General features: G+C 36.5%; 1 protein-coding gene across 2 annotated transcripts; it reads left to right on the forward strand.

Annotated features, from left to right (window-relative positions):
• The first annotated feature begins 637 nt into the window (after positions 1-637).
• RBM5 (RNA binding motif protein 5) lies at positions 638-25,780 on the forward strand. Of its 2 annotated transcripts, none has more exons than XR_012484899.1 (25): positions 638-1,407; positions 2,481-2,544; positions 5,893-6,058; positions 6,856-7,011; positions 8,758-8,827; positions 9,346-9,419; positions 12,008-12,091; positions 14,292-14,352; positions 15,110-15,175; positions 15,668-15,828; positions 16,301-16,398; positions 17,250-17,337; positions 17,547-17,624; positions 17,713-17,785; positions 18,472-18,557; positions 18,906-18,990; positions 19,121-19,212; positions 20,794-20,955; positions 21,634-21,783; positions 21,870-21,941; positions 22,882-23,136; positions 23,314-23,417; positions 24,407-24,504; positions 24,590-24,719; positions 25,136-25,780. XR_012484899.1 is itself a non-coding variant. In XM_074283305.1 (25 exons), exons 2-25 carry the CDS (start codon positions 2,528-2,530, stop codon positions 25,259-25,261), a joined length of 2,448 nt encoding a protein of 815 aa, XP_074139406.1. In that variant the 5' UTR covers positions 638-1,407; positions 2,481-2,527; the 3' UTR covers positions 25,262-25,780. The 2 variants fall into 2 exon arrangements, 1 of the variants encoding a protein (XP_074139406.1); XM_074283305.1 differs by having other exon boundaries at positions 22,882-23,061; positions 23,343-23,417.
• The last annotated feature ends 472 nt before the right edge of the window (positions 25,781-26,252 follow it).

The following is a 26,252-nucleotide window of genomic DNA, read 5'->3' on the forward strand; positions in this document are numbered from 1 at the left end:
CACAAGTCCTGAACCTTGGTTCTGATTTACCATGTGTTACTGTGTAAGATCCTATGGCCAGGGACTATACTCCATCAGCATCTAACCAGGGTCTTGGAGGCAGTGGATCCATGAACATAAGTGAATGAGGTAACGAATAAACAGTTTTAAGTAATAGATTCTTAATACCTATTCATCCAAAAAAGGGTGGGAGCACTGAGTGTTTAGCAATGCGCTAGCCGCTATGTAAGATTTGCTAAGTCCCACTTTAGGCGCTGTCCGTTTCTAAACCTGCCCAAGTTGTAGTTTTTAAGACGCCGGTCTCTACGAGCAGCAGGCTTCCGCATATCCCCGCGGGGCCTTCACCTCGGAGGCGTCTCCTCCGATGTTTATAGAGCCCATCTTCAATTCCAGATGGGATTGAACCGAGCTCTACTTTTCTTTGGCCTGCCTCGGGCCTTCTCGGAAGGGGTGGAGGGCGCAGGGCAGAACCCAGAGGGACCTTCCACGGGGTCACCTGTAGACCAGACAGGTTAATGAAGAGTACAACCAAGGGGCTGTGCCGCCAGCCACTGCAGCAGTACAGAGCTCCCGGCCTTCCCACTCCCACACTCGCCCTCCGGAAGGAGCCTCTTGTGGCACAATCAGGAAGTAACAAAGGCGCCAGGGCCCCGGCGTGGGGCCCAGGGAGCCACTATGAGGCAGACCGGCCTGGGGGTTCCTGGTCTGACCCCCCTGCCTCTCCCTAGGATAAGGCTGGGCTGAGCAGAGCTCCTCTCCGAGGGGCCGTGGGAAGGCACGCTTGAGGAGAGGACCCTAGGGCCGAGGACTTCGTCCGCTGGCTACCCGAGGGAGCGAAGGCCGGGGCCTGCGCCGCGGGGCACACAAGGAAGGGACTCCCCCACCCCCCTCGCATTTCTCCCAAAACCTCTCGGGACCTCCTACTCAGCTGCCCCCTCCCTCTTGACTGTCACTATAGGCCTCGGCTCCGGCAGCAAAACTATTATGAGGTGATTTTTAAGTTGTTTCCTGACGACTCTCTATCGCCAACCCAATTAAACGAGACACTTCCTTCCACAAAGAAAGCAAAGTGCGTAGGCTAGTAACAGGAAAAAAGGATTCCTTGCAGCTGAAACCACACCTCCCAGCAGCCACCGCGCAACGTTAGAGGGCCGGAGAGAGCGCGTCGCGCATGCGCGTCCATTGGAAGCTTCCAGCAGGCGGCGGCCAGCCGAGCGGGGCGAGGAGCAGTGTGGGTAGGAGACGGCGGTCTGCGGAGTCGCCATTTTGTTCAGGTCCTGGACCGTCGCTGGAGCCTCTGAGACGCCGAGCCGCGAGGGCCGCCTCGCCGAGCACGGTTAGGGGTGAGTGCGCCGGCTCGTACGTGCTCTCCCCGACAACTTGATCGTTGACCCCAACCGCCTCTCGGTAAGTTCTCCTGTGCCTCGTCAGCCGACTCTCCGGTTCCCATCTGTCAGCCCCGCTCAGCGGCGGGGGCAGGGCTTCGGCCTTCGACAGCGCTCTCCGGGGCCTCCTCAGGCGCCTCGGAGGTCGGCGGGCCGAGCTCCCTCCGCCGCCCCCTCCCCCTCTTCCCTCCCCATCGAGCCTTGGTCCGGCGCGGCGTTCGCGCCTGCGGTCGGTCCCCGTTCTCCGTCCCTATCCCGGCTCCCCCTCGCCCAGGCCCCCGGCGTCCAGGCCTTCCCTCCTCAGGCTGCGGGCGGCCAGGCTTCGGCAAGACGGACGAGCCGCGTCCTCGGGCTACCTGTGTCTTTCCTGGACGTGGGCCCGGCCGCCATTAGGCCGCCCATAGCCGAGGAGCCGCCGCTCCCGAGGCCCTCGGGGCTGTCGCGGCTCGCCTGTGCGCCGAGGAGGGAAGGGGCCCCCGGGGCCGCGCTGGAGGGCGCTGTCCCAGCTCTCCCCTCGGGGACCTCGCCGCGGGTGCCGGCGCCAATTGTGATGGGGCGCCGGTTCTGCGGCAGCGCCCCGAGAATTCGCAGCTACGCAGACTGCGGCTCCCTCGGGCCGGGCTTGCAGCGGGCCTGCATTTGTCCTGCAAGCTTCCTCCGAAGAATTAGCTCGCTTGCCATGCGTCCTCGTATCTGAAGCCGCTCTGAAGCATCCTCGAACCCTTCGCCAAGGGGTACATAGACTTGGATCCCGGGACTGTTTTTCTCTCTGGGTTCTGTAAGAGAGTTTTAGTTAACACCCGAACATCTCCTGGCTTCCGTGCAGATAGATCTTCTCCGGTAGAGGTTACTCGAAAAAAGGTGATACTGGCTTTCAAACCGTTCCAACTCTGGTTTCGGAAATACATTGCGGTTTCTGGTGCATTGCCCCCTTATCTCAAATAATGAGAAACTAGGCGAGATCTAGCAGGTGTTTTCCTTCGCTATTCTAAAATTGAGTTTCCTGGCGGGGTGAGCAGATAATCCTAGCGTTTGCAAAGCTCTCTGGGTGCAACATGATTTGCATTAATCTCTTTCTCTTGCCTTCTTGAACAGACTTGACCTTTGGAGCTGTGTACTAGCAGTTTGAAAAGGACTAGACTATGGGTTCAGACAAACGGTACGTTGTAACTACGGGAATCTTAAACATAATTTTTAGCCAAAATAGAGCTGTATGTTTTAGTTCTTAAGCTTTGGGCTTGTTTTAAAATGAATTCATTGTTATAGACCCTAAAAACAAACATTTGGTTGTAAGATTTTTCATTTGCTGATCTGTTAACCATTGTTTCTACCTTTTAGTGTTCTTCAAAGATACTTGTTTCTCCTCTACCCTTTTGCTATCTTAACTGTCCCCTTTCTTCCTTTACCTGTTAAATTAACTGAGATAAAAGGGAGCAGAATATAGTTGCTGTTTCTGTTACTGTCAGTGGACCCCTAATTTGTTTTGACATATCCAAAGGATTCTCATTAGGGTGTTATAATAATCTCAGAATCATTTTTAAGACTTTTATTTTTAAAATCAACATGCCATCCAAATATTCTTGGGAGAAAATATCAAATAACAGCACTATTACTTTCAAAAAGTCGAGATTGTTACATCAAGTAGTTGAGTTGTATATAGTATTAGAGGCATTGAATGTGTGCATATTTTAGCACACATGTTCATGCTTACTTTTTGCTATTAAAATCTAAGTTATTGGATGGCAGAGACAGTTCTCTTTTTTGTCTCCTATCCCCCATTTAGCTACCCATAGCTTGATTGAGTGAAGTGTTCAATTTGAATGAGTAGAACAGTAGTTGGAGTTGCAGAGCCTGAGCTCAAATCATCATCATTTGTTACTTTGGGAAGTTCATCCTTTGAAAGTTGTGGGAATTCAAATAGGTAATTTCCAACATCCTTTCTAGCTTTAAATCCTATAAAAAAGAGAGCCCAAAGGAAAATGCAGGCTAAAAACAAGAGGCAGTCTTTTATAAGATATCCTCACCACTAATGAAAGATAAGCTCTACACTAGAGCTTATGAGAAAACAGGGGAAGAAAAAAAAATTTACAAGAAGATATGAATGTAGGACCTTAAGGTATATATAATTAGGCCAATTATTTGCTTGGTTGCTTTCACTACATATTAGGTATGTTATTATCTCCATCCCTCTTTATTTTCTACTTTTATCTTACTACTACTACCAGGGTATTCAGAACTGTTTTAATGTAGGAAGTTTATCACAGACTTATCAAGTTGGTGGCCTGAAAAAGGAACCAGGAATTATGAATTCGATGTTTTCATTCTGTTCTAGAACAAGGGTTCTTCTTAAACTTTTGTGTCATGGACCCCTTCTCAGAATATTTTCAGATATTTGAAGGAAATGCTAAATTCCAATTAGAGGATATTAAAAATAAAGATGTAATTTTTTTTCCCCTTTTCCCTTATTTAACATTTGCTTTTCTACCTCATATTCCCTAGCATCCTCCCCTCCCCCCAAAGTCCCTCCTCCCAGTACACTCGACCAGGAATCATGAGGTAAACTAACACAAAGTTGGCAAAGTGTCACAGCCCTAATTATATTTCTTAATCCTTTAACAAATATTTTTGTTATTAGCTTCCTGTGACATTAAGGAGCTATTGTCTTTCTCAAGTTGATGAAATTGATTCGGATTCTCATTTACTTAAGTTTTATCCTTGTCCTTTTATCCTTTTTACTTTCAAAAAAAACAAGTGCTATACAACAGAGAAGCCTATTTCTGAAAACAAAAATAACTGACATTTTTAAAGACTTACAATAAAACACATAAATTATTTAATCTCATAATAACCTTGTAAGGTAGCATCCTACAATATAACATCCTTCAGCACACTGAATTTAGAAATAGAAGACCTTGATTCAGTAACACTTTGTACCATTTAATGTGTAATCATGGGCAAGTTTCACCCTTTTGGGCCCCAGTTTCCTCATCTGTAAAATGGGTTTGGACTGGTTGGTTTTTAAATCCCTTCTCATCTATATCATCTTTTGTGCTAGGTGCTTCATGTCTTCTTATTTTACAAATTAGGAGGAAATTAAATGATTTGTCTATGTCATAGATGGTAAATAATAAGTAAATGACAAACACAGTAAATAAGTAAATGATAACAAGTCCAGAACTTTTGCCATCATACTGCCCTGAGATTAGGATTAAGAAGATAAACTCCTCAATCTCAAAATATTTTGTAGTTGTAAACTAACAAATGTGACATGATAACTTTCTATTGTTACTGTAATAATTGCTGGTCATATAGTTGACTTGGCAAAATATGCAGTTAATTACTTGACTAGATTGAAAAATTATTATTTTGAGGTGCTTTTAAGTGCCTGCATGACTTGTGGTCCTTGGATGAGCACTTTGTAAGAAAACACTATTAATCACAAATTAGGAGAAAACCTTTCAAAATTAAATAAAATTTAAATTACTTCTTTTTCATATTCTCATATTTTGGTTGCTACTTTGTAGCAGAGATTGAGCTAGGTTGTTTTTAAACCATTTCAGTTTGTATTTAAGAAGTAGTTAATGATTATTTAAGATCCCTTCTTCATAACTAATTTGTGTCAAACAACTGGCTTTCCCTTGGGGCCTGCAAAGCTCTCCCCCTTCTTCTCCACCTCTCAGCTTACCTGGCTTCCTACAAGTCTCATCTAAAATTCCACCTTCTACAGGAAATTTTTCCCAATGCCCCTTAATTCTAGGATTTTTCATTTGTTGATTATTTCCAATTTATTTTTTTTCATAGTTTGTACACTTCTTTATATCTCATCTTCCCCCATTAGTCTAAACTGCTTCAGAGCAGGCACTGCCTGTTTTTCTTTCTTTGTATCCCTTTTGTATCACTTAGCATAGTTTCTGACACATTGTGAATGATTAATAAAATGTTTATCGACTGATTTGACATTAGTAAGACTGATAACAGTAAACCTCCTCTTATCTTCTTTAAAGTAGAGCCAAATAACCAAGTGATGTTCAGATGGTAAAATGACCCTTTGGTGCCTTGAATAATACTGCAAGATAGACTTCTAAAATAGTTTATAAATACTGCATGTATGGTTGGGTGCCAGATTCCTTTTTTTTTTTTTTTTTTTTTTCTGTTGTAAATGAGGATCCTTTTGAAATAATAGGGAAGAGTTCCCAGACTCCGTTGTTTGAGGGAAAGGCTATTCTTAACAACATATAACAGATGGGATCTCATACATGCCCGTTTTTCATGCCCCATCAACACTAGATCCCTTAACACTTGACCCAGAAAATTCATTTTGCTAAATTCACAAATTTGGGGTTAAAATATTTGTTGCTTATTTTTGCATTTTGGAGTTGTTATTCTGGGAATTGAAACTAACAATTAAAATCAAGCATTATGTTAAACTGCTAGCTATATTGTGCTGTAAGTTGAGCTGCTTAATGTTTTAAAAAGGACATGCAGTATAATGAACATTATTTTGCAGAGTCAGTAGAACAGAGCGTAGTGGAAGATACGGTTCTATCATAGATCGGGATGATCGAGATGAACGTGAATCCAGAAGCAGACGAAGGGATTCAGACTATAAAAGATCCAGTGATGACCGCAGGAATGATAGATATGATGACTACAGAGACTACGACAGTCCAGAGGTAAGTGAATGGGATCTGGTTTATAAAATTTGTCTTCTCTATAACATTAGAAACTGTATAGTACTTTAAAGTTTGCACAGCACTCCATCTTATTTCATTTGATCTCACACTCACCCCATGATATAGGTGCTATTTATACTATTTAATGCATAAGGAAATAGCTGGAGAGATCAAGTAAGTGATTTGCCAACAATTATATAGCAATATGTGCCCAAGACAGCTCTTTCTGACTCCAAATCATACAGTATGGAATATATTTCCTAGCTGCCCTTAATTTACTATCTGTGAAAATACTTGCTTAATTTTTGTAAGCTAAGATGATTAAGAGGAGAAATAGACAAAATATTTCTTCTAAGCATTCTATAGAGAATTTATGCCGTGTAGGTTTCATGAGTTATTAAATATGAAAATTATTTAATTCTTTAGTTCCTCTAGCCTTTCATTGAACTTCAATTTCTTTTGAATTTTATATTCAGCCTTTGTATTCTTAAATACATTTGAATTTAATCATTGAAAAGAAGTAGTATTCAGTTCCTTTTAGATCCCAATTCACAACAGTACATGGTTTTTTCCTAAAAGAAAATTACTAGTGTCTATTGGCTAGGTATTTATGACACAGAATGTGAAATCCAGAATGTCCTCATTTTCCTGAAGCTTTTAAAGTCTCCTTTCTTCCTAGTTAACATTTTAGTGATGGGAAATTGTGGCCATATCCTTAACCCATCTTTCCTTTTAAGAGTTAAAAAGCTCAGTCCCAAAATGGAGTTTTCATTGCAGTTTTGTTTATTGTCCATCAGAGGGAACGCGAGAGAAGGAATAGTGACAGATCAGAAGATGGTTACCATTCTGACGGTGACTATGGAGAACATGACTACAGGAATGATATTAATGATGAATGGGAGAGTAAGACAATCATGTTGCGTGGACTCCCTATTACTGTTACAGAGAATGATGTAAGTAACAAAAGAAAATGTCACATTAATGAGTGTATGAATAATAATACTCAATTTTGAAATTTAGATGTATTTATCAAGGACTGGATTTTTCAGGATCTTATTATTTCAGTAGCACAAGTAACGATATAATATAAGACTACATGTAAATTTTGTTCTTTTGAGTTTGTAATTACACACAATTCTTTATATTACTAAATTAAGATTTAGAATTTAAGCCTTGTAACTCATGGTGAATTTTTAAAAGACAAATGTTAATATTGTAATATGTTAATAGAGTTAATCATATGTTGAAAAGATTCTATAACCTTGTCCTGTACCATCCAGGGAGGCTCGTTTGACTTCAAGTGCCTTCCTATACAAGAATTGCCACATCCAAAAGAAGTTTTAATGTCTCCTATTGATCCAGCAGAGGGAGCACACATTACCTATTTCATTTATTCCATGTTATTCCTGTCTAATTATTATGTGATTAATTTTAATATTTTTCTATCTTCCAAACTTCCTTCTGCTGTTCAGATAGAATGTCCAGTTAAGTATGCTGTGTAGCTTGTGAAATAGTTACACTAACTATGATTTTTTAAAGGTACAGAGTATTGTACAGTAGTTTTTCTAAAATTTTCTCAGTGACATTTGTTCTGTTCTACTTTAGCTCTTACTGAGTATTTTATTATCTGTTTCTCACACTATTATGTAAAGCTCTTATTTTTCTCTTTAAGAGAAAAAAATAGCATATTTTCTTCTTAGCTGAGCTCATCACAAAACTCATGAGTTATGAGTAATTTTCTTGGTATATTACTAATATTTTTCAAAGTTAGGCTTTTGTTTGATGGTTTGGGATATTTTAACAGTACATATATTTATATTGCAGTCTTGGCAAATGGCCACTTGCCCATAAGGAGAGACAGAGAGAGTGTGTGTGTGTATTTTGCCAATAGTAAAAACTGCTAGATTTAAAAATAATACTCATTGGTGAATAATCTTATGAATGCATGAAGCTCTTGGTTTTATTTTCCCTATATCTTCATGTCTTCTGTGTAAAATAAATTGGTAGAAGAGGGATTTTAGGCATAGAAAACTTGAGTTTCATTAATTTGTTTTGCAGTTGTAAGGAAAGTTTTTATAAAATGGCTGCCCAAAAATCTTATTCATTAGAAATTCTTTAAGAAAAGATCTTTTTTTAGGCAAATTTCTGAAGTAATGATACACTATTATTTTTAAGGTATTGTACAGTAATTTCCCTAAAATTTGAATTTTTCTAATTCAATTTCTAAAATTGAATTCTTCAAGAATTTAAAATTAATTACATTCCAAATGTTAAGCATATTTCCGTTGGCATTGTGACACCTATAAAAATTTTTTTTCCTGTTAAAAGCTCATTTAGGACTTAAAGGAATGACAGATGTGCCATTAATCTTAATTGTTTTCAATTTGAGAATTGGGGAAAAGGAGATTTCTGTTCTTTTTTCATTTGAAAGTCAATTGGTGGTATGAATTTGTGTCTGAAGGAAAATTTCTAATAGATATCTTGAGGGCAATGCTAAAGACTTGTGGAAATAAATTAATTTACACCAGAAGATGATGGCCACATTTCAAAGTCAAAGTTTAAGTTACCTGCGTTTTGATGATAGAAGTTATGTTTAGCTGATTGAGAAGACATGGTTCTGTGCTTGAATTCTCCTTGTTTAGTGTGGATTAGTATGTAGCTTTGAAACTTTAACTGCAAACATATGAAATCCTGTGCAGATTCGAGAGATAATGGAATCCTTTGAAGGCCCTCAGCCTGCAGATGTGAGGCTGATGAAGAGAAAAACAGGTGAGAGCTTTCACTCATTTTCTAGAGGTTGTTTTTCTTCCCCACCCCTATTTCAGTCCCTAAAGAACCTCCTGAACTCCCCCAAATCTTCAAGCACATGAAATGAGAATGAAGGGTTTGCCATGGCTAAGGAATGTGACACTTATGTTAGAGAACATCTGAGGAACTTTTTAAAAACACTGTGTTTAGGGACTTTTTAAACAATTTTTATTTTTCTTTTTTCGGTAAGTAGCAATAACGTAAACATCCCCCCTTTCCCTCGCCCTAATTTGACTCTTAGTCTGTTGCATGGTTACTTTTAAGCGTGGAAATAAATTTGAGTGACATGTAGCCAGTTAAGGTGGCTTTGTTCCTTGCCATGGCAAAATAAAGAGAAGATCCCAAAGCCAAGTCACATGTAAAACTGCTTCCCAAATTGGCTTTGTCACGAAGTAATGAAGCAGTTGGAGAGAAATTCACCTGTTATAAAGGAACTGACTAACACAAGTATCCCGTCTATATCTGAATGCTGTCTCTAGGTGTAAGCCGTGGTTTCGCCTTCGTGGAGTTTTATCACTTGCAAGATGCTACCAGCTGGATGGAAGCCAATCAGGTTGCTTCACTCACCAAGTCTAGATATTCCTGAAAATGGAACAAGTCTGTACAATTAAAAAAAAAACTGAGGTGGAAGGAGTGGTTTGTTCCAAAATAGTGACTTAAATAAAAGCTTTGTATATATTAAAATCTTTATCCAAAAAGAGAGAAAAAAAAAAAAAACCAATAGTACTAAAAATCCAAATAATTTGCTCTGCATTTAAACTTGGCTATATGGCAGGGCCACTGGAAAAAAATCATATATATGTATATATGATTGTATCTTAAAATTATCAAAACATCCTTTCCCCACTCCCCCACCTAATTACATTCTCACTGTGACCATTGAGAAGAATATTAGACTCTTAAACTTTGCATTTGAATGTGGAAAGATTTTTTTTTTCTGCCTGTAGCAGGCATTTTTACTAGTAATCTGTTTTTTGCCTGGAGACACCATGTCACTTGGGAGCAGGCATAAATATATTAATCTTTCCATAGTATATATGTAAATGCTACTAAAGATATGTGCATTACAAATACAATGAAAGTAGCTCCATGGAGGTGTCCTGCTGCTGTTGTATTATTGTTAGTGGCAATTAAATTACTGTTTTATTTATAGTGCCCTTTAAAGATGGCATCCAATTGTAATTTGTTAAATGCAAATCGTTTTCGGATTCTTTCTTGTGGCATTAGTCAAGTGTTCTTCCAGTAGTGAAGATAAAACTTTTGCTTTGCACTTGAATAGCATTTTGGTCTAGAATTCAAATATGTAATACTAAAATGCTTTGGTCAGATGTACTTTGGGAAAAGATTATTTTTTAATTGTAATAACTGACATAAAAACATAATTGCTTTTCATGTGGCAATTTGTAAGTTGTCATCCTGAAGTAAATTATATTATGTCATTGGGAATCTTTTGCAGTTTATCTAAAGACTCAGCTAATGAGAGTGTCATTTGAACTGACTCATTTGTCAGATTTTTATAGTTCTCATTTCAGTAATCTGAAGCTATGGCATTGTAGGCTTCTGAAAAATAGGACGTCATGCATTTCATACCATGGACACCTTCATAGCAAACTCAGAACATACTTAATCCTTATGTGCTTAAAAGTAGAATTTCTTGGCATGACATCCATTGCTGCTAATGGGTGTACCAAAATCTTGGTTGCCTAGGAGTTTAAAACTCTCAAGATCAAAATTTCTCTTAAACCAAAAATTTCACAATTTTAATGTATACAAAGCTATATTGATGTGTATTACTTGGAAAAAGAAAAAAAAAAGTACAGTCCAAATTCACTCCAGAAATTTTAGACTCAGGGAACCCAAAGTAGTTTTGAGTCTCACAGTAGCCCTCCTGCCAAATTATAGATGGGATGATCTTTTGAATTTTGCCAGCATCTTTATTTCTGTATATGCATATCCTAGTGAGTGAGAGGTCCATCATTTTAATCCCATAGGTTAAACACAATCCTGTTCTCCAAAATACTATAGATGTTATCACAATTTCTAAATTCACAACATAGTTTAAATCTCCCAGAAAAGAACCGTCATTTCTTCAATATATCTTTTTAGGAGGCTTAGACTCCTTAAAAATCTAGGACTGTAACCTTGCTTAAATCTCTTCTGCTCTTGTCACACCTCAGTAAACAGTTATAAAAGTTGCTCCCATTAAATGAAGACTCTTTGGGGGCAGGTATGAGCCCCCTGATACTTGTGATCAGAATGATCGAAGCTTAGAGCTTTAGATTGTTAAAAAACTTAAAAAACAGTCCCGTTTAGTCACTTTGTTGACTTGATGGACATGGTGGTGAATGCATTTGTAAACTTCCTACCCCCTGAAGAAACTTCATTGGCCTCCTGGTTACTCATTTTGAAAGAGGGTCTGTTTTTCAGTGAAGAAGGCATCGTAACACGGGGATTACATGAACTGATATAGTTGGGAAGAAATGAAATTTAGTTATGCTTCAGTTGGTGGCATTCAAAATAGTCCCATCCCATCCCCTTCTTGCTTTCCCCCTTCCCCCCAAAAAAAGTTTAACCAGGTTCCCTTTGAGGTGAACTCCCTTCTTTTCAGAGGGACACATCTTGAAGAAAATACTTGGGGGGAATGGGAGTTAAAAATGTTTTTATGTTGATTAGGTTTGGGGATTGGGGGGCAGGGCAGTGAAGCATTGCCCAAGGACAAATGTTCTAAGGGCTAAAAACAGGCGGCCATCTAAAACTTGGGTTAGTTGTGATTTTGGGGGTTTTTTGTTTTTGTTTTTGTTTATATAAATAGACTGTCACTCTTAGCAAACCTGTCAATGCTGAATGTTAGGACTTCTGTCTCTGCTGGAGACACTTCCTGGTTCCATGTCAGCGTTTAGTGTTTGGCAGCTCTCTCAACACGCCCTGACTCCGTTTACCTTTACTCCGAATCCCATTCTCTTACTGCCTATGTCCGCCTCTCTGAAGGATTGGATGGGCAGAGTATAGGTGGCGGTTGGTCCTCCCCGTATGTTGTCCATTTAATTCCAGAGCACTGATTCTTCCGAAGTGTGCTCTGCCCTGGGAAAATGGACACACATGCCTCAGAATGGGAATAACTAATTGCTTTTTTTCTTGCAGAAAAAGTTGGTGATACAAGGAAAGCACATTGCAATGCATTATAGCAATCCCAGACCTAAATTTGAGGATTGGCTTTGTAACAAGGTAAAGTGGTTACATTTTGAAAAATAAACTTAAAACTTTTAGCTCTATTGTGTGAAAACCTAAGCTATCTAGGAATGAGGACTTGACACGTGCATGTGCATGTGTATGTGTATAAAACTTCTTCAAGATGAGATTGAGGAAAGTCCAGAGAGTTTTCTCTTTTTCTCTGTCTCTGAATACTTGGCTACTGCTAACTATTTATCATTTGACTATAGAAAATTTTTCATACCCCTTAGAACCATCATTTAAATAAAAAGAATTCCTAATTTTTAATTAGACATGGACATTATTTGGAACACAGTCTTAGGAACGCCAGGCAACTATCCTAGTTAGATTTTCTATCCTGGAATACATGTTGTCTGAGTACTTTTAGGATTATGGTTGACCTCAAACTTAGGATATTTGAAATTTTGCTATCTATGCCACCACCTTAGCAATGAGATGGTGTTTGTTATTCAGTAGCTTGTGGGCAAAGATAATGAACCATTGGTTCAGCTATTATTATTGGGCTTTTTAAATTGATAATAAATCACAACTGCACAAAAACAGCTTTGAAGGATGACACCCAGAGGCTATGTACTTGCTGGTGCTAAGAAAACTTTTCTTAACTAAGTTTTTTGTAGCTCTTTTGTTTTAGAGTCATTATAATTGGAGCTATTTATATTTTAGAATATTTCATCTGAAACTTGAAAGACAAATACTTTTAAAATAAGTGTATATTTCTGGCACTTGGCTATTGATAAGATATTTATGATAGATTATAATTCAGGTAATATCCTAAGGATTTCTTTGCATTGCTTTGTATGCAGGTTCTAAAGGGGCTTAATTTTTCTCAGTTTATATCAAGATTGTCAGCTTGGTAGATCATTTGTTTGGACGTAAATTTGTGAGAAATTAGGCATGCACAGCATTTATTTGAAGAATATTCAACCCAGAGTATAAAGAATTTAGTTGCTAAGTTTCTGTTTTATGTAATAATTGTCAGCTATTCCTTTCCCAAGCTGTTTTCTGGCCTTCCAATTTGTAATATTTATGTTATTAATGTACTGGTCATGAAATCTTTGAATTTAAATAATTGATTTTTGGTTAAGAAGTTGTCCCTGAGTTATCTCACACTTTGAGTCCTTAAATGGTAAGCTTAGAACTTTAGAACCAGTTTTAGAGCATTGGTTTTGTGATTTTGGGGACAAATCAGAATGACCTAGATGTGGATCCTTCCTTGAACATGTACTTCTTATGTGACTTTGGTCAAGTCACTTAGTTTCTCCTTCAGCCTCAGTTTCCTTGCATGTAAAATAAGAAGTGATCATGATACTTCACAGTGTTGTAAGGACCATATGAGGGTGTGTGCACAAATATATAGTGCTTCACAAACTTTAAAGCAATATTTAAATATTATTTGTTAACATTTAAACCTTTTTTTTCCCAGTTACTTTTAGTTTTGTGTTTAATTGTTTTGTGGATTTCAAGGTTCTTCAGCTTTATAGTGTCTGTTCGCATATTATTAGGGAAAAACCCTTTGTTAACCTGTTGGTATAAATAAACACCAAAATTCTAGATTAATAGTAACTGCTTAAATTTATAGACATTAATTACTTTATCTACTTTTTTGTTTGAGCTCACAAAAAAGTATTAATGCCCATTTTACAAATGAAAGATGTCTTAGGTCAAAGATATTAAATGACAGAACTTTTGAATACACATCTTATATATAAAGTCATGTGTAATTTACATAAGGCCCTTCAGATACATGAAGTCCAGAAATTTCTTTACACTAGTTAGCTTCCTCACAGTGGTACTAACTTGCCTTCATATTAATCTAATATTTATTTATTTTCAGATGTCCCATTTGACCTCTTTTAATAACTGATTTTTACAACATTCCTGTTAAATAGAATAGGATCACACATCTAACAAACTATAAAACCATGGTTCAAACCCTGAATGCAAGTCTTAAGCTTTCTACTCCATATATTTTATGTGTTCTGAACTTTATTTGGGTAGTATATGAGTTTGTTTATTATGTTGGATTATTTTACAGACTATGTGTCCTATTCCTCCTAATGCTGTTGACTATAATGAGATAACTGACAACTCAGTACATAATTCTAAAATAAACAGAAATAATACCTCAGTGGTTAATGGGGATTATGAGTTGATATGAAAAATAACAGAACTCAACCCTCAATTTTTTTTCCAGTGCTGCCTTAACAACTTTAGGAAAAGACTCAAATGCTTCCGGTGTGGAGCTGATAAATTTGGTAAGTTTGGTTTAACTGGGGTTTGGTTTTTTTTGTTTTTTTTAACATTCTGTTGCCATGTCCTATATGAACTATATATTTAATCTTAGACACTTCTTCCCCTTATACTTGTTCCCAATTCATATTGTTTCCTTTTTACTCAGATTTAAAATGGTAGCCTCTTTTACGCTTTTAATTTACTGTTTGCTATTTAGTAGTAAGCAGCACCCCAGTAGTTGCCTATATGAGCTTTTCATAAATATCAAACTATTGTCTTCGAGAAATCAATATGGAAGAAATTAGGTTTAGGCAACTATGTTGTACTGTATCTCAAAATGGATATGTGTCCTGAATATTAAAAATGTTTATACGATTGTTAAAATTAGAAAAGAGTCCATCTCTTTCATAGTTAGTATTAAATGGTAAATTCTTCACCAAATAAGAACTATTGGCAATTACAAAAAAGTAAAATTAAGAACACAAAACAAAACAAAAAAAAAAGCTAGCCCTTTTACGTAATAGATTGATGGATAGGAGCAAACCAATCTTAAAAGAAAAATTGTAAACTATTAATCATATAAAAAAAATACTCTAAATCACTAATGAATGGATGCAAATCAAAACAGTCCTCAGTTTTTCCTTTATACTCTACAAATTGAAATAGATGGGATTAACCATGTTGGAGGGGTTGTAGAAAGACTTGCATATTAATATATGATTGATGGGCTTTGAGTTGGTAACATTTATCTTTCTCATTTTTTTCCTTCTGTTTCTTAAGACTCAGAGCAGGAAGTGCCATCTGGAACCACAGAGTCTGTCCAGTCTGTGGATTACTACTGTGATAGTAAGTGAAAGTAACTCCTTAATAGATTGTCATTGCTGTTGTTTATCCTCTGTTCTTTAAGATGACCATGATGTTAAGGAAGTGGTGCCATGAGAAACAAGTGAATTGGATTGAAGTGAGGGAATGGAAAGTCAGCAGCCTCACTTTGTCTGGAGCCATCTGGGTCCAGTGGCAAAATACAAATTAGAAATGACTAGAAATGACTCTTGGTGTTCCTCCTGGTTGAACCGTCTTTTATCTCTCTACATTTCTGTAGTGCAAAATAATCTGAATTAGCTTATTATAGTTCTGTTAAGTTTATTCATACAATTTGCAGGAACTGCAAACAGGAATATATGTGATATCTATACCTCAATGATTTTTTAGTTCTTAATTGAGCTTCAGATAAAAGGCTCAACTTTGAAACTGGTTCTAACTAGTATTTAGACTTGCATTTAACAGTAATTAAAAAATTGAAACATGCATAATGTTTTATCTTATTTATCTTCTCAGCTATTATTCTTCGAAATATTGCTCCTCATACTGTAGTAGATTCCATAATGACAGCATTGTCTCCATATGCATCATTAGCTGTCAATAACATTCGGCTTATAAAAGACAAACAGACACAGCAGAACAGAGGGTTTGCATTTGTGCAGCTGTCTTCAGCAATGGTGAGATGATTTTTAATCTTGGACACTAGATTTTTAGTATAATTAATAATTTCAATGATGGTTTGCAGTTTTGTGTCATTTCCATTTTAGAGATCACAATTTAACTATTGACAGTTTTATGGCAATTCATATATCCCTAATTAATGTATATTTAGTTCTGGTGATTTAAGCAGCCAAATTTTTTTTCTTTTTTTAAAATTGTATTTATTTTTAACACATTGCTTTATGAATCATGTTGGGAGAGAAAAATCGGAGCAAAAGGGAAAAAACCATAGGGGAGAGAAAATGTTTAATTCTTTGATTCAGATTAATGTAACCCTTCAGTAACAGTTCATTTCTTGTTTTATGGGAAGAGGTGTTGAACCCATTGGTGTTTCAAATATGTATATGCAATGAATTAATCTCATTTTTAGAGCCAGATTTCTTGAGGATTAGCAACTAAATCTTGTTTCTTTATTATATTGCCTTTTAGGATGCTTCTCAGCTACTGCAGGTGCTACAAAGTCTTCATCCTCCACTGAAAATTGATGGCAAAACAATTGGAGTTGATTTTGCCAAAAGTGCCAGAAAGTGAGTGACTTCACTATCTTTATTAAAAACAATCTTGTTCTAAATGAATCCCGAAGATTTTTTTCCCCTAGTGATTCCTTGCCAATTTTACAACAAAGCTGTTAATTTTTACATTAGTGTTTGATGGCTAAGCCTATGTGAATAAGATGTGTTTCTGCTCATGGAGCTTATTTCCTTCATCTGTCCTTGCAAATCAACTTGTGTTTAGTAAAGAACTCTTTGCTTCAGCTGAGAGTAAAAACAAAGAGGGAAAATATAGAAATAATGGCGCATAGAAGCTGAAAGGGACCTTACAGAGATCATTGGATCTTAAAACATCTCCCAATTGTTTTACAAATTGAGGAAATTGAGACCAAGAGAGAGTGATTTGCCCAGAGTTACATAGGTCTTCCTGACTCCAGGACCAACTTTCTATTATATTATGGCATTGTGCAGCAAGGATTCCATTTGATGGTAATCTAGTACTAGATTTTCAGAAGTAGACAAGAATAATAATTATTATAATTGCCACAAGTTTGCCTGATCTATTGGCATTTTTCATCCTACAAATGTTTTGGTTAGTTTTCTGATGGGGGGGGGGGCGGTGTACACACATATATTTAGAAAAACTGGCACTAAATTGTGTTGAAATAAGTGTGCAAAATTCTGACTGACAATTCATGATCTTCTGGCACTAATAGCAGTTAATAACTAGTACCTTTGCAGTTTACTAATTTTTGGGCTAGAAAATCAGCACGTGGGGGACCATCTCTGATTGCCTCATGTGGCTAAGTTAGGGAAGAACAAACCTGAGGTAGATATTGAGGGGAAAGTACAGTTTTGTTCATGAGATTTGGTCTTCATGGTTTCAGAGATTTGGTTCTCCCAGATGGTAACCGGGTCAGCGCCTTTTCTGTGGCTAGCACAGCCATTGCTGCAGCTCAGTGGTCATCCACGCAGGTATGAAGGCGGGGAGGGTCCTTTGCTCAAGTTAGTGTTATGGTATTGCCAAGATTCACAGGTAGTGGGTTTCCTCTTTTCTCTATACCTACCTGCATTGGTTGTGATTGGCATGCTCTCAAAGAAATTATTAGGGAATATTTCCTAATTACTTTTATCTGAAGTTTACTAATTTTATGTGCATTCCCCTTTTTGCTGGAATTTTTCAGTCTCAAAGTGGAGAAGGTGGCAATATAGACTACAATTACCTCCAGCCAGGCCAAGATGGCTATGCACAGTATGCCCAGGTGAGTAAAATCTTAAGGAATCTACATTCTTCTGGTCTCCAAAAATCTCACAGGAGTTTGCCAACTTTGCCATTTGCATTTTCTTCAGTATTCACAAGATTATCAGCAGTTTTACCAGCAACAAGCAGGGGGAGTGGAGAGTGATACATCTGCTGTACCAGGTATTATACTTCGTTGCATCTTATGCTTAAGCTTTCAGAATTGAGGTAATCTTACTGGATTCCTCAAAGAGTTCAAAGATAATAAAGAATCCTCTCTGCCATCCAGTGGGTTCTCATACAAGACCCATGGTTTTTGCATTTCAGAGTAAGGTCCAAATTGCTCTTATATTTGCCAAATTCCAACTTGGCATATAGTGACATTGTTTTAGTTCTGAGTGACCAAGTCCACTTTTACTCGCTTCTTTAGAAATCTTGCCAAAACTTTTTACAAGATCCAGAGTTTGACAAATGAAATGGATAAAGCATAAAATTTAAAGATTTTATTACTTTAATTAAGATTATAAGTAAAAAATTAGGTGATTAAATATTTCCTTAACCAAAAGTATGTGAATAATTTCTCCTTGGTTCTGCTCTCCTGTCTCCTTCCAAAAAACTTCCAAAAAACCAAAACCCTACTATTTTCTGTTAATAAGAACATTTAAATGTCAAAGGTTAAAGGCTATCTCCACTGCATATTCAGTGGGCCTTTAGTGATAATTAGATAATAGGAATTGACATAAACTACAGTACAATGCTGGAAGGACATCAAAGAGAAATGTTGTTGAATGTTTAGCTTATAATTTTGTCCTGAAGTTTCCAGGTAACCTAAGTACATTGGCTCTCTAATCAACTATTTTTATTATCAGGGGCAGCAGTCACCACTACTTCAGCAGCTGTAGTATCCCAAAGTCCCCAACTGTATAATCAAACCACCAATCCACCTGGCTCTCCGGTAATCTGTAGTTTTAAATATAGAACTGTTTATTGTTATGGAAACTTTTGTTTTGCTGGGCAAATCTTAACCTTTTCTGCTCTGAACTAGGAATTGATAGAGCATATTGTCTTTGTGTTTTTGATAAATGAATTTTAAAATTAAGTAAAGTTTCTCAAGATAGTTCACTTAATTTATAATGCCTGCTTTGACTTTAAGGAAATGTTACCTGCTGGTAGTATATTATGTTGAAATTTTGCTTTAGCTTATTGCTGTAGCATGTCACAGGGACCTTTGGGGAAAATATTTATTGTTTTCTTTTAAGAGGCTTTAAAAATGAGAACTACTGAACGTGCTTTCTTTTTCCAGACTGAGGAAGCACAGCCAAGTACTAGCACTAGTACACAAGCACAGACAACTTCCCCAACTGGTGTAGTCCCCGGTACCAAATATGGTAAGCTTAAAATCAAGATCATTTCTCAAGAGGCTTTTTTCTATGTAAGCACACAGATTCACTTTCTTCGAATTTTTAGCCTGCTTGTTATGGGAAATAATAACAGTTGTTCTAAATTTTTATTTTATAGCCGTCCCTGACACTTCCACCTACCATTATGATGAATCCTCAGGATATTATTATGATCCAGTAACAGGACTTTATTATGATTCTAACTCTCAGGTAAATGCAATATCATCCTAATGTATTTTCATTTAGAATCCATTATGTTCATTTAGGTCAGTTTATGAGGCATGAAATTAAGTATTCTTTGTAGGAGTAAAATCTCGAACATGGTAAGTGGTATTTAGTACTTTCCATTTAAATTTGCTTTTTTCTATAAGCCTAGATTAGTTTATTCCCTTTGAAACCATTTAAAACCTTTTGAAAGATGGTTTAGTAGCCACTTTAGTCTTAAGTCCTTAAGTATATGATGTAGCTCTTACTATCCTTGTAGAAAGGCCAATTTACTTGTTTCTATTTTCTTCTATTTCCTGCTAGTAATTCCTGAGGGAAACTTTGTTTTTGAATTTTCAGTGTTTTTAAATATCAGAAAATTTGAAGAGTTAATAGACAAAATAGCTAGTCATTCTTTTTTTTTTTTAATAATTTTTTATTATATTTTTTTTATATTATCCCTTGTATTCATTTTTCCAAATTATCCCCTCCTCCCTCTACTCCCTCCCCCCGATGACAGGCAATCCCATACATTTTACATGTGTTACAATATAACCTAGATACAATCCATGTGTGTAAATACCATTTTCTTGTTATAGCTGTCATTCTTAAAAGTTTTGCTTGTAGTAAATAGTGCTACAAATATAATCATACAAGAATTTGAAATTTGAGCTCTTTTGTTTTTCTAATTGGTGACTAAGAATAATGTTTAGAAAAGACTCCACAATTCTTAACAAGTTTTTAAAATTTTTCTTTGTGGGACCCTCACTTCCCTCTCCCCCTCCCCCCCAATTAATACTTTTGAAGTAAAATTCACAATATATTCAACTTCCCTTTTAAGGAGTGAGATTAGTGTTAAGATTTATGGGCTGTTATGTCATATCCTGTCATAGCTTTTGTTACTCCTGATCTATAGTTAAAACTGTTGAAGAAACCTCAATTTTAAGCTTTACTCTGTCTCCATGTTTAAAATGAATTTTTGCATAAATAAGATATTAGGTGTGATAATATACATTCCCTTCAGTATCAGTAACCACACCAGTCAGGGGAAACTGGCTGTGGTTATGAGCTAGTGCTAGTACCTGACTGTGTCTTCAGTTTAGAAAAGGAATTCTGGTTTGGTCTGTGGGACTCCACTGTTCATATATTATAAGTCACTCCTTTTAAGAGACAAAGTAACTGGAAGCCTAGTTACTATTTATATTCCTATATTTGTCTCCTTTGTTAAAAAACAAATTTAAGATTCCATATCTCGTTTCTAAGCTTATCCTTCCTTAAGTCAGCCCCATACTATTTAGTGGAATTAACAAAAGGTCTGAGGTGGAAGCAACACTAGCCCCCCTAACCTTTGGTCCTTGTTCAGGTAGCTGAGGATCCTGCCTTTAAAATAGTCAATTCCAGCAAGATATTTTCATGCAGACTGATAACTCTGCATGTGAAAACTTCTATAGATTCTTACTATTATCTTATATGACTGTCTCCCTCCAAGATACTTTTATTGCTAATTTGAATTATTAATTTGACTTGGCTAAAGTCGTCACTATTAAACAATCACTTGATTTTTTTGTTTTTGTTTTTACTTTCTAGTATTACTATAATTCCTTAACCCAGCAATATCTTTATTGGGATGGAGAGAAGGAGACCTATGTACCTGCAGCAGAATGTGTAGCCCAACAACAAACTGGTCTGCCTTCTACCAAAGAAGGGAAGGAAAAGAAGGAGAAGCCTAAGAGCAAAACGGCACAGCAGGCAAGGCTTGAACTGTAATGGTTAAGAGCTGGTAGAGTGTAATGTCTAATTATCTAGTTTAATCCTGGAAGGTGATAAACTCAGCAGTTGTTTACTCCATCTTACAGATGAGGAAACTGGGCCAGAGAGGGCAGGGGTAGAATGATTTGTCTGAGATTCAATAGCTAGTTAATATCTTGAAGGATTTTAGAACTAAGTTTGAAATTACATTTCTTGGTGTTTGCTATATCAGGATCCTTGGTTTGATGTTGAAAGGTGGATGGCATTTGGTCACTTTTGCTCTGATTCCTTAAAATTAGCAATGCAGAAAGTACCTATATGTTTTATTGACAGCAGGTTCCATTTCTTTTGAGTTAATATTGTGACCACTTAAAGCAGACTTTCAATAAAGTTTTTATATGTCTGTGTTTGAAAATAGGAATGGCACATGTAATATCAGATAGTCTTACTATTATAGTAATTTAAATTACTGGTTAATATATCCTCGTTAACTTTAAAAGACTTCTCAGAAATTTAGTAATATTTTTTATCTTAGAGCTCTTATTTAGAGATTTTGCTAGAGCTTTTGGGGTGAGGAGAGATCTTTAATGACTGATGTGATGCAGAGAACTTGGTCCTCATTGTCCACATTTATCATTTTTACTTGAAATCTGTTTTTTTTGTTTGTTTTTACTTTAGATTGCCAAAGACATGGAACGATGGGCTAAGAGCTTAAATAAACAAAAAGAAAATTTTAAGAATAGCTTCCAGCCCGTCAATTCCTTGAGGGAGGAAGAGAGAAGAGAATCTGCAGCAGCAGATGCTGGCTTTGCTCTCTTTGAGAAGAAGGTAAAGGGGCATTAGCTAGCAACAGTGCTTTAAGTAGAATTAGTCACGCAAAAACTGTGGGTTCATGGATTTTCATCTCTTTTAAGGGAGCTTTGGCTGAAAGACAGCAGCTTATCCCAGAGCTGATGAAAAATGGAGAAGAGGAAAATCCACTCAAAGTAAGAAACAATTTCACTATATTCTAAGCCTCTTAATTTTAACGAAGTTTTATGTATTGGTAGTGATATATTTTGTTATACATGGTTATATTTAATTTTGTTTTGATGAATTTTGAAATTTATATTGGCTAACATTTCTTATTTCAACTTTGATGGTATTCCAGTCAGTATCGGACTGATTACTGATATACTCAAAATTTAAGATAGCATCTTTTCTCTTCTGGGTGAGATATACTGATATACTACAGATTAAACAAGCATTTGTTCTCACCCAGAAGAAAAGATGCTATCTTAAATTTTGGCACCTTAAAGTTTTTTATCAGAATAATCATTTGATAAAGTTTGCATTTTCAATTACAAAGTATCTTTATATATATATATATATATATATATATATATATATATATATATATATATATATATATATATACACACACACATATACATATACATATAAAAAGAGATTATTGACAGAGGACAGTTATGTTGATACTTTGCCACACATGATGAGAAAATGTAAATTCCTTGCTCTCAAAGACCTAAAATTGAACTATGTACATAAATACATATAGAGTTAAGTAAAAGCTTAATACACAGATAATATAAATAAATACATAATTATTTGCTAATTGTCATAGATGAGTTAAGATGGCTTACTTGGAGGTGCAGTGTGGTCTGGTAAAGCTTCATTGAGAACAGTTTTAAAGGAAGGGTACCTTAACATAATTTAGAATTAGATGGGACCTTGGAAATCATGTAATACAACTTTGGTTTGCTGATGAAGAAACTAATTTAGGTGAAGTGACTTGACTTTCTCAGTGTTAGCCTTCAATGTTATGTGAAATGTTAAGTTTTAGAAATATTGAACTAATTGGAGTTCTCTCTGACCCTCAAATTTTGAAAAAAGTACCCTTAATAATATTTGCTATTTCTTTTCTAGCGTGGTCTAGTAGCCGCTTATAGTGGTGATAGTGATAATGAGGAAGAATTGATGGAAAGAATCGAAAGTGAAGAAGAAAAACTGACTGACTGGAAGAAAATGGCCTGTCTTCTCTGTAGAAGACAATTTCCCAACAAAGATGCTTTAGTTAGACATCAACAACTCTCTGACTTACATAAGGTTTGAGTTTACTGTTTTCTAAAATATAATTTATTTATTTGCTGAGGCAATTGTGGTTAAGTGACTTCAGGGCTGGTGCTCTATCCACTGCACCACCTAGCTGCCCCTCTATATTCTTGAGGTGCCTAATTTTCCTAGTTAGAATGGAAAGGTTGGTGGCATCATTGCACTAACATTACTTAGAATATGAAAATGACAAACTCTTTTTTTTTAAAAAAAGTATTCGTTAATTTGTAATTTGAGAAATCTGAGTTTTTCTTTGTTTGAAATGCTTTACACAGCAAAACATGGATATCTATAGACGATCTAGACTATCTGAGCAAGAACTAGAAGCCTTGGAACTGAGAGAAAGAGAGGTGAGTGAAACAAGTTACCAGTTCATAATAATTTAATCGTTGTTATAATGGTTTATAGTTTGCAAAAGACTTGATACATTATTTCCTTTGTTCCTCACAAAAACCTTCTTAGATAGATACTAGTGGTATTATCTCCTCTATATAATTATAAGACCTTTGAAGGCAAGGATTATTTTGGTTCAGTATGAGGAAAAGTCAAAATATCAGACAGTTGCCTCAAGGAAAGATTGGGTTTCCCATCATTAAACATCTTTTAAATGAAGGTGCAATACTTTGCGGGCACATTATAGAGAGGTATTCTTGTTCAAATATATATTAATCTTCTGAGATTCTGAGTACCTTCCCATATTATAGGACATTTTTCTAATATTAAAAAAAGATGATTTACCTCAAAGGATTAGCATACTACTTTGAAATACGCAAGAGAAAGATCCTATAAAGTTTACCAATAAATATATAAGGTAGTATGTGATTGCCAGATGCTGTTATGAATTCAGATGAGGTTATGGTCTCTTTGTCCTGGAAAAAGCTTCTGGGAGGATATGACCCTAGGGTCATATATAATATGTTAGAATATCCTCAAACTCCCTTGCTTGATTCCATTCTCTTTTCCATGACAAGCTAGCATACAACAGATGAGTCAACGGATGTTATGTCATTTTTCGTTATAGGTTTTTGTTTTGTTTTGTTTTTTTAAGCTTACTTTAGAAAGTCACTTAAATCTTAACTTTCATGCAGAAATGCTTTCATTTTTAAAAAAAGAAAAGCCAGAAGTGATTTTTTTTCCTTATTTATAGTTAAAATATGGTAGTAGTAATGTGACATGAGAGAAGTCACATATAGTGTTTTTCAGTATTAAAGAAATGCTAATAGATTTAAATGAATTTAATACAATTTAAATGTTGGCTTGAGAAATCTAGAAGTAAATGTAGCTGTTTGAAGAATGAATTAGTATAGATTTCTAACCATTTTTCTTTGCCCATTTATAGATGAAGTACCGAGATCGAGCTGCAGAGAGACGGGAGAAATATGGAATCCCAGAACCTCCAGAACCCAAACGAAAGAAGCAGTTTGATGCTGGCACTGTGTATGTATTTTGAAAATTTCACCACATGTGAAATGAAAATTTTTTTCAGTCTATGTAACTTTTTTTCCCCTTTCTCCATTTTTAGTAATTATGAACAACCAACAAAGGATGGCATTGACCATAGTAATATTGGCAATAAAATGCTACAGGCCATGGGATGGCGGGAAGGCTCAGGTTTGGGAAGGAAGTGTCAAGGTATCACAGCCCCCATTGAGGTAAGCAATAGCTTGGTGTTTGGGTTATGATGAAAGATTTGTTCTGAGGGAATTGTCATGAGAGGAATTGAGTGTGTGTACTAAGTAGTTTTTTAATAGCACCTTAGTTTGTAGACATTACATGAAATTTCACTTGGTAGTCTCATGTATTGTGTTAGTATTAGTAGTCTTGCCTAATTGGTTTTATTGATGTGAAGTTATTTAAAATTTAGTTATGTAGCTGTGTCCATTGAATTGCTATTAGTTAAATTATGGGTTACAATCCATGAGGAATCATTTAACTTTCACTTACCTTATAAATTTTCAGTTTGAATGGTCCTATCAAAGGGAATGAGTTTGGGAAGAAGAGACCAACAGTCTGTGCTATGGGAATACTGTTGCTTTATGTCAAGACATCCTTTTTTATTTTTCCCTAGGCTCAAGTACGAATGAAAGGAGCTGGCTTGGGAGCAAAAGGCAGCTCCTACGGTGTGTCAACTGCAGATTCTTACAAGGATGCAGTTCGGAAAGCCATGTTTGCTCGGTTCACTGAGATGGAATGAGAAGCATCGTCTTGCTCAGCACCTTTTGTATACTGATAACTGGCAAAGAACTCCACTTCCTTCTGCTGAACTGACTGTTACAACCTGTATCCTTAGGAGCACTGCTAAGTGCTAGTAATGGTTTAGGACAAACCATTCTATTTCCTTGGGGATTTTTCTTCCTCCTCAAAGGTTTTCCCATATGTGAGTTATATGGGGAATAACCTTCTTTTGTGTTGAAGGGATCATGGGCAGACTTGGGGGGGACTCCCTGTCTTTTATACCTTACTGTATATTATTGTAATTTACTATATTTTATGTGTGCAGACTGTATTGTAGTATACTATGCTCCTCTGGTTCACTGTAGATGTTGAGAGGTGTTAGGTATTGACACTGATCTATGTTTTGTTGTTGTGCTCTCATTTTGGCATAAGCCTTATGTATATTTTGTATGATAATACCTTTGTATATACTTTTTGAAGATTTTCAGTATAGTTGCCAATTCTGGCTCCTTTACAAAAGAAGCATCTGGAAAAATAAGCGCAGTGTGTCTTTTTATTCTCACATGGGCGGGTAGAGCGTGTCTAAACAGGCTTGGTGATGAACAGTAGGCTTTTTTTTTTTTTTTTTTTTTTTTAAAGTTTTCAGGTTATGAGGCTTTTCCTATCACCATAGGAGGGTAGTAAGGTTGGGTGGGGCTGAAGTTTTTGTCTTCTCTTTCCCACAGTTTCTAGTCAGTTGTTTTAAACTTGAAGTTTCCATGAAATATAGTAGAAAGATCACTGACCAACCTCTACTGGATACCCAGGTTATAATGGAGTCTTGTCATCAGTTTATTATGTGACTTTGAGAATCAGGGCTCCCTGATCCCTCCTTTCTATTCCTATCTATTCTCTTGTGAAACAAGGGAATATTCACTTAAGAAACATAGTCCCAAAGAGAGTACATATAGATTGTTGGAGGTTCACTGGTCATATTAAGACAAATGGCCCCTACTACCAAACCTAAATGC

This window comes from Sminthopsis crassicaudata, chromosome 1 (genome assembly GCF_048593235.1).
Source record: "Sminthopsis crassicaudata isolate SCR6 chromosome 1, ASM4859323v1, whole genome shotgun sequence".
Lineage (NCBI taxonomy): Eukaryota > Metazoa > Chordata > Mammalia > Dasyuromorphia > Dasyuridae > Sminthopsis > Sminthopsis crassicaudata.

Excerpts from the sequence above, each read along its gene's own strand:
- RBM5 (XM_074283305.1), top strand. Across the intron at positions 9,420-12,007 it reads GCTGGATGGAAGCCAATCAG|AAAAAGTTGGTGATACAAGG; the intron begins GTTGCTTCACTC and ends TTTTTCTTGCAG. Across the intron at positions 24,505-24,589 it reads CAGTTTGATGCTGGCACTGT|TAATTATGAACAACCAACAA; the intron begins GTATGTATTTTG and ends CTCCATTTTTAG.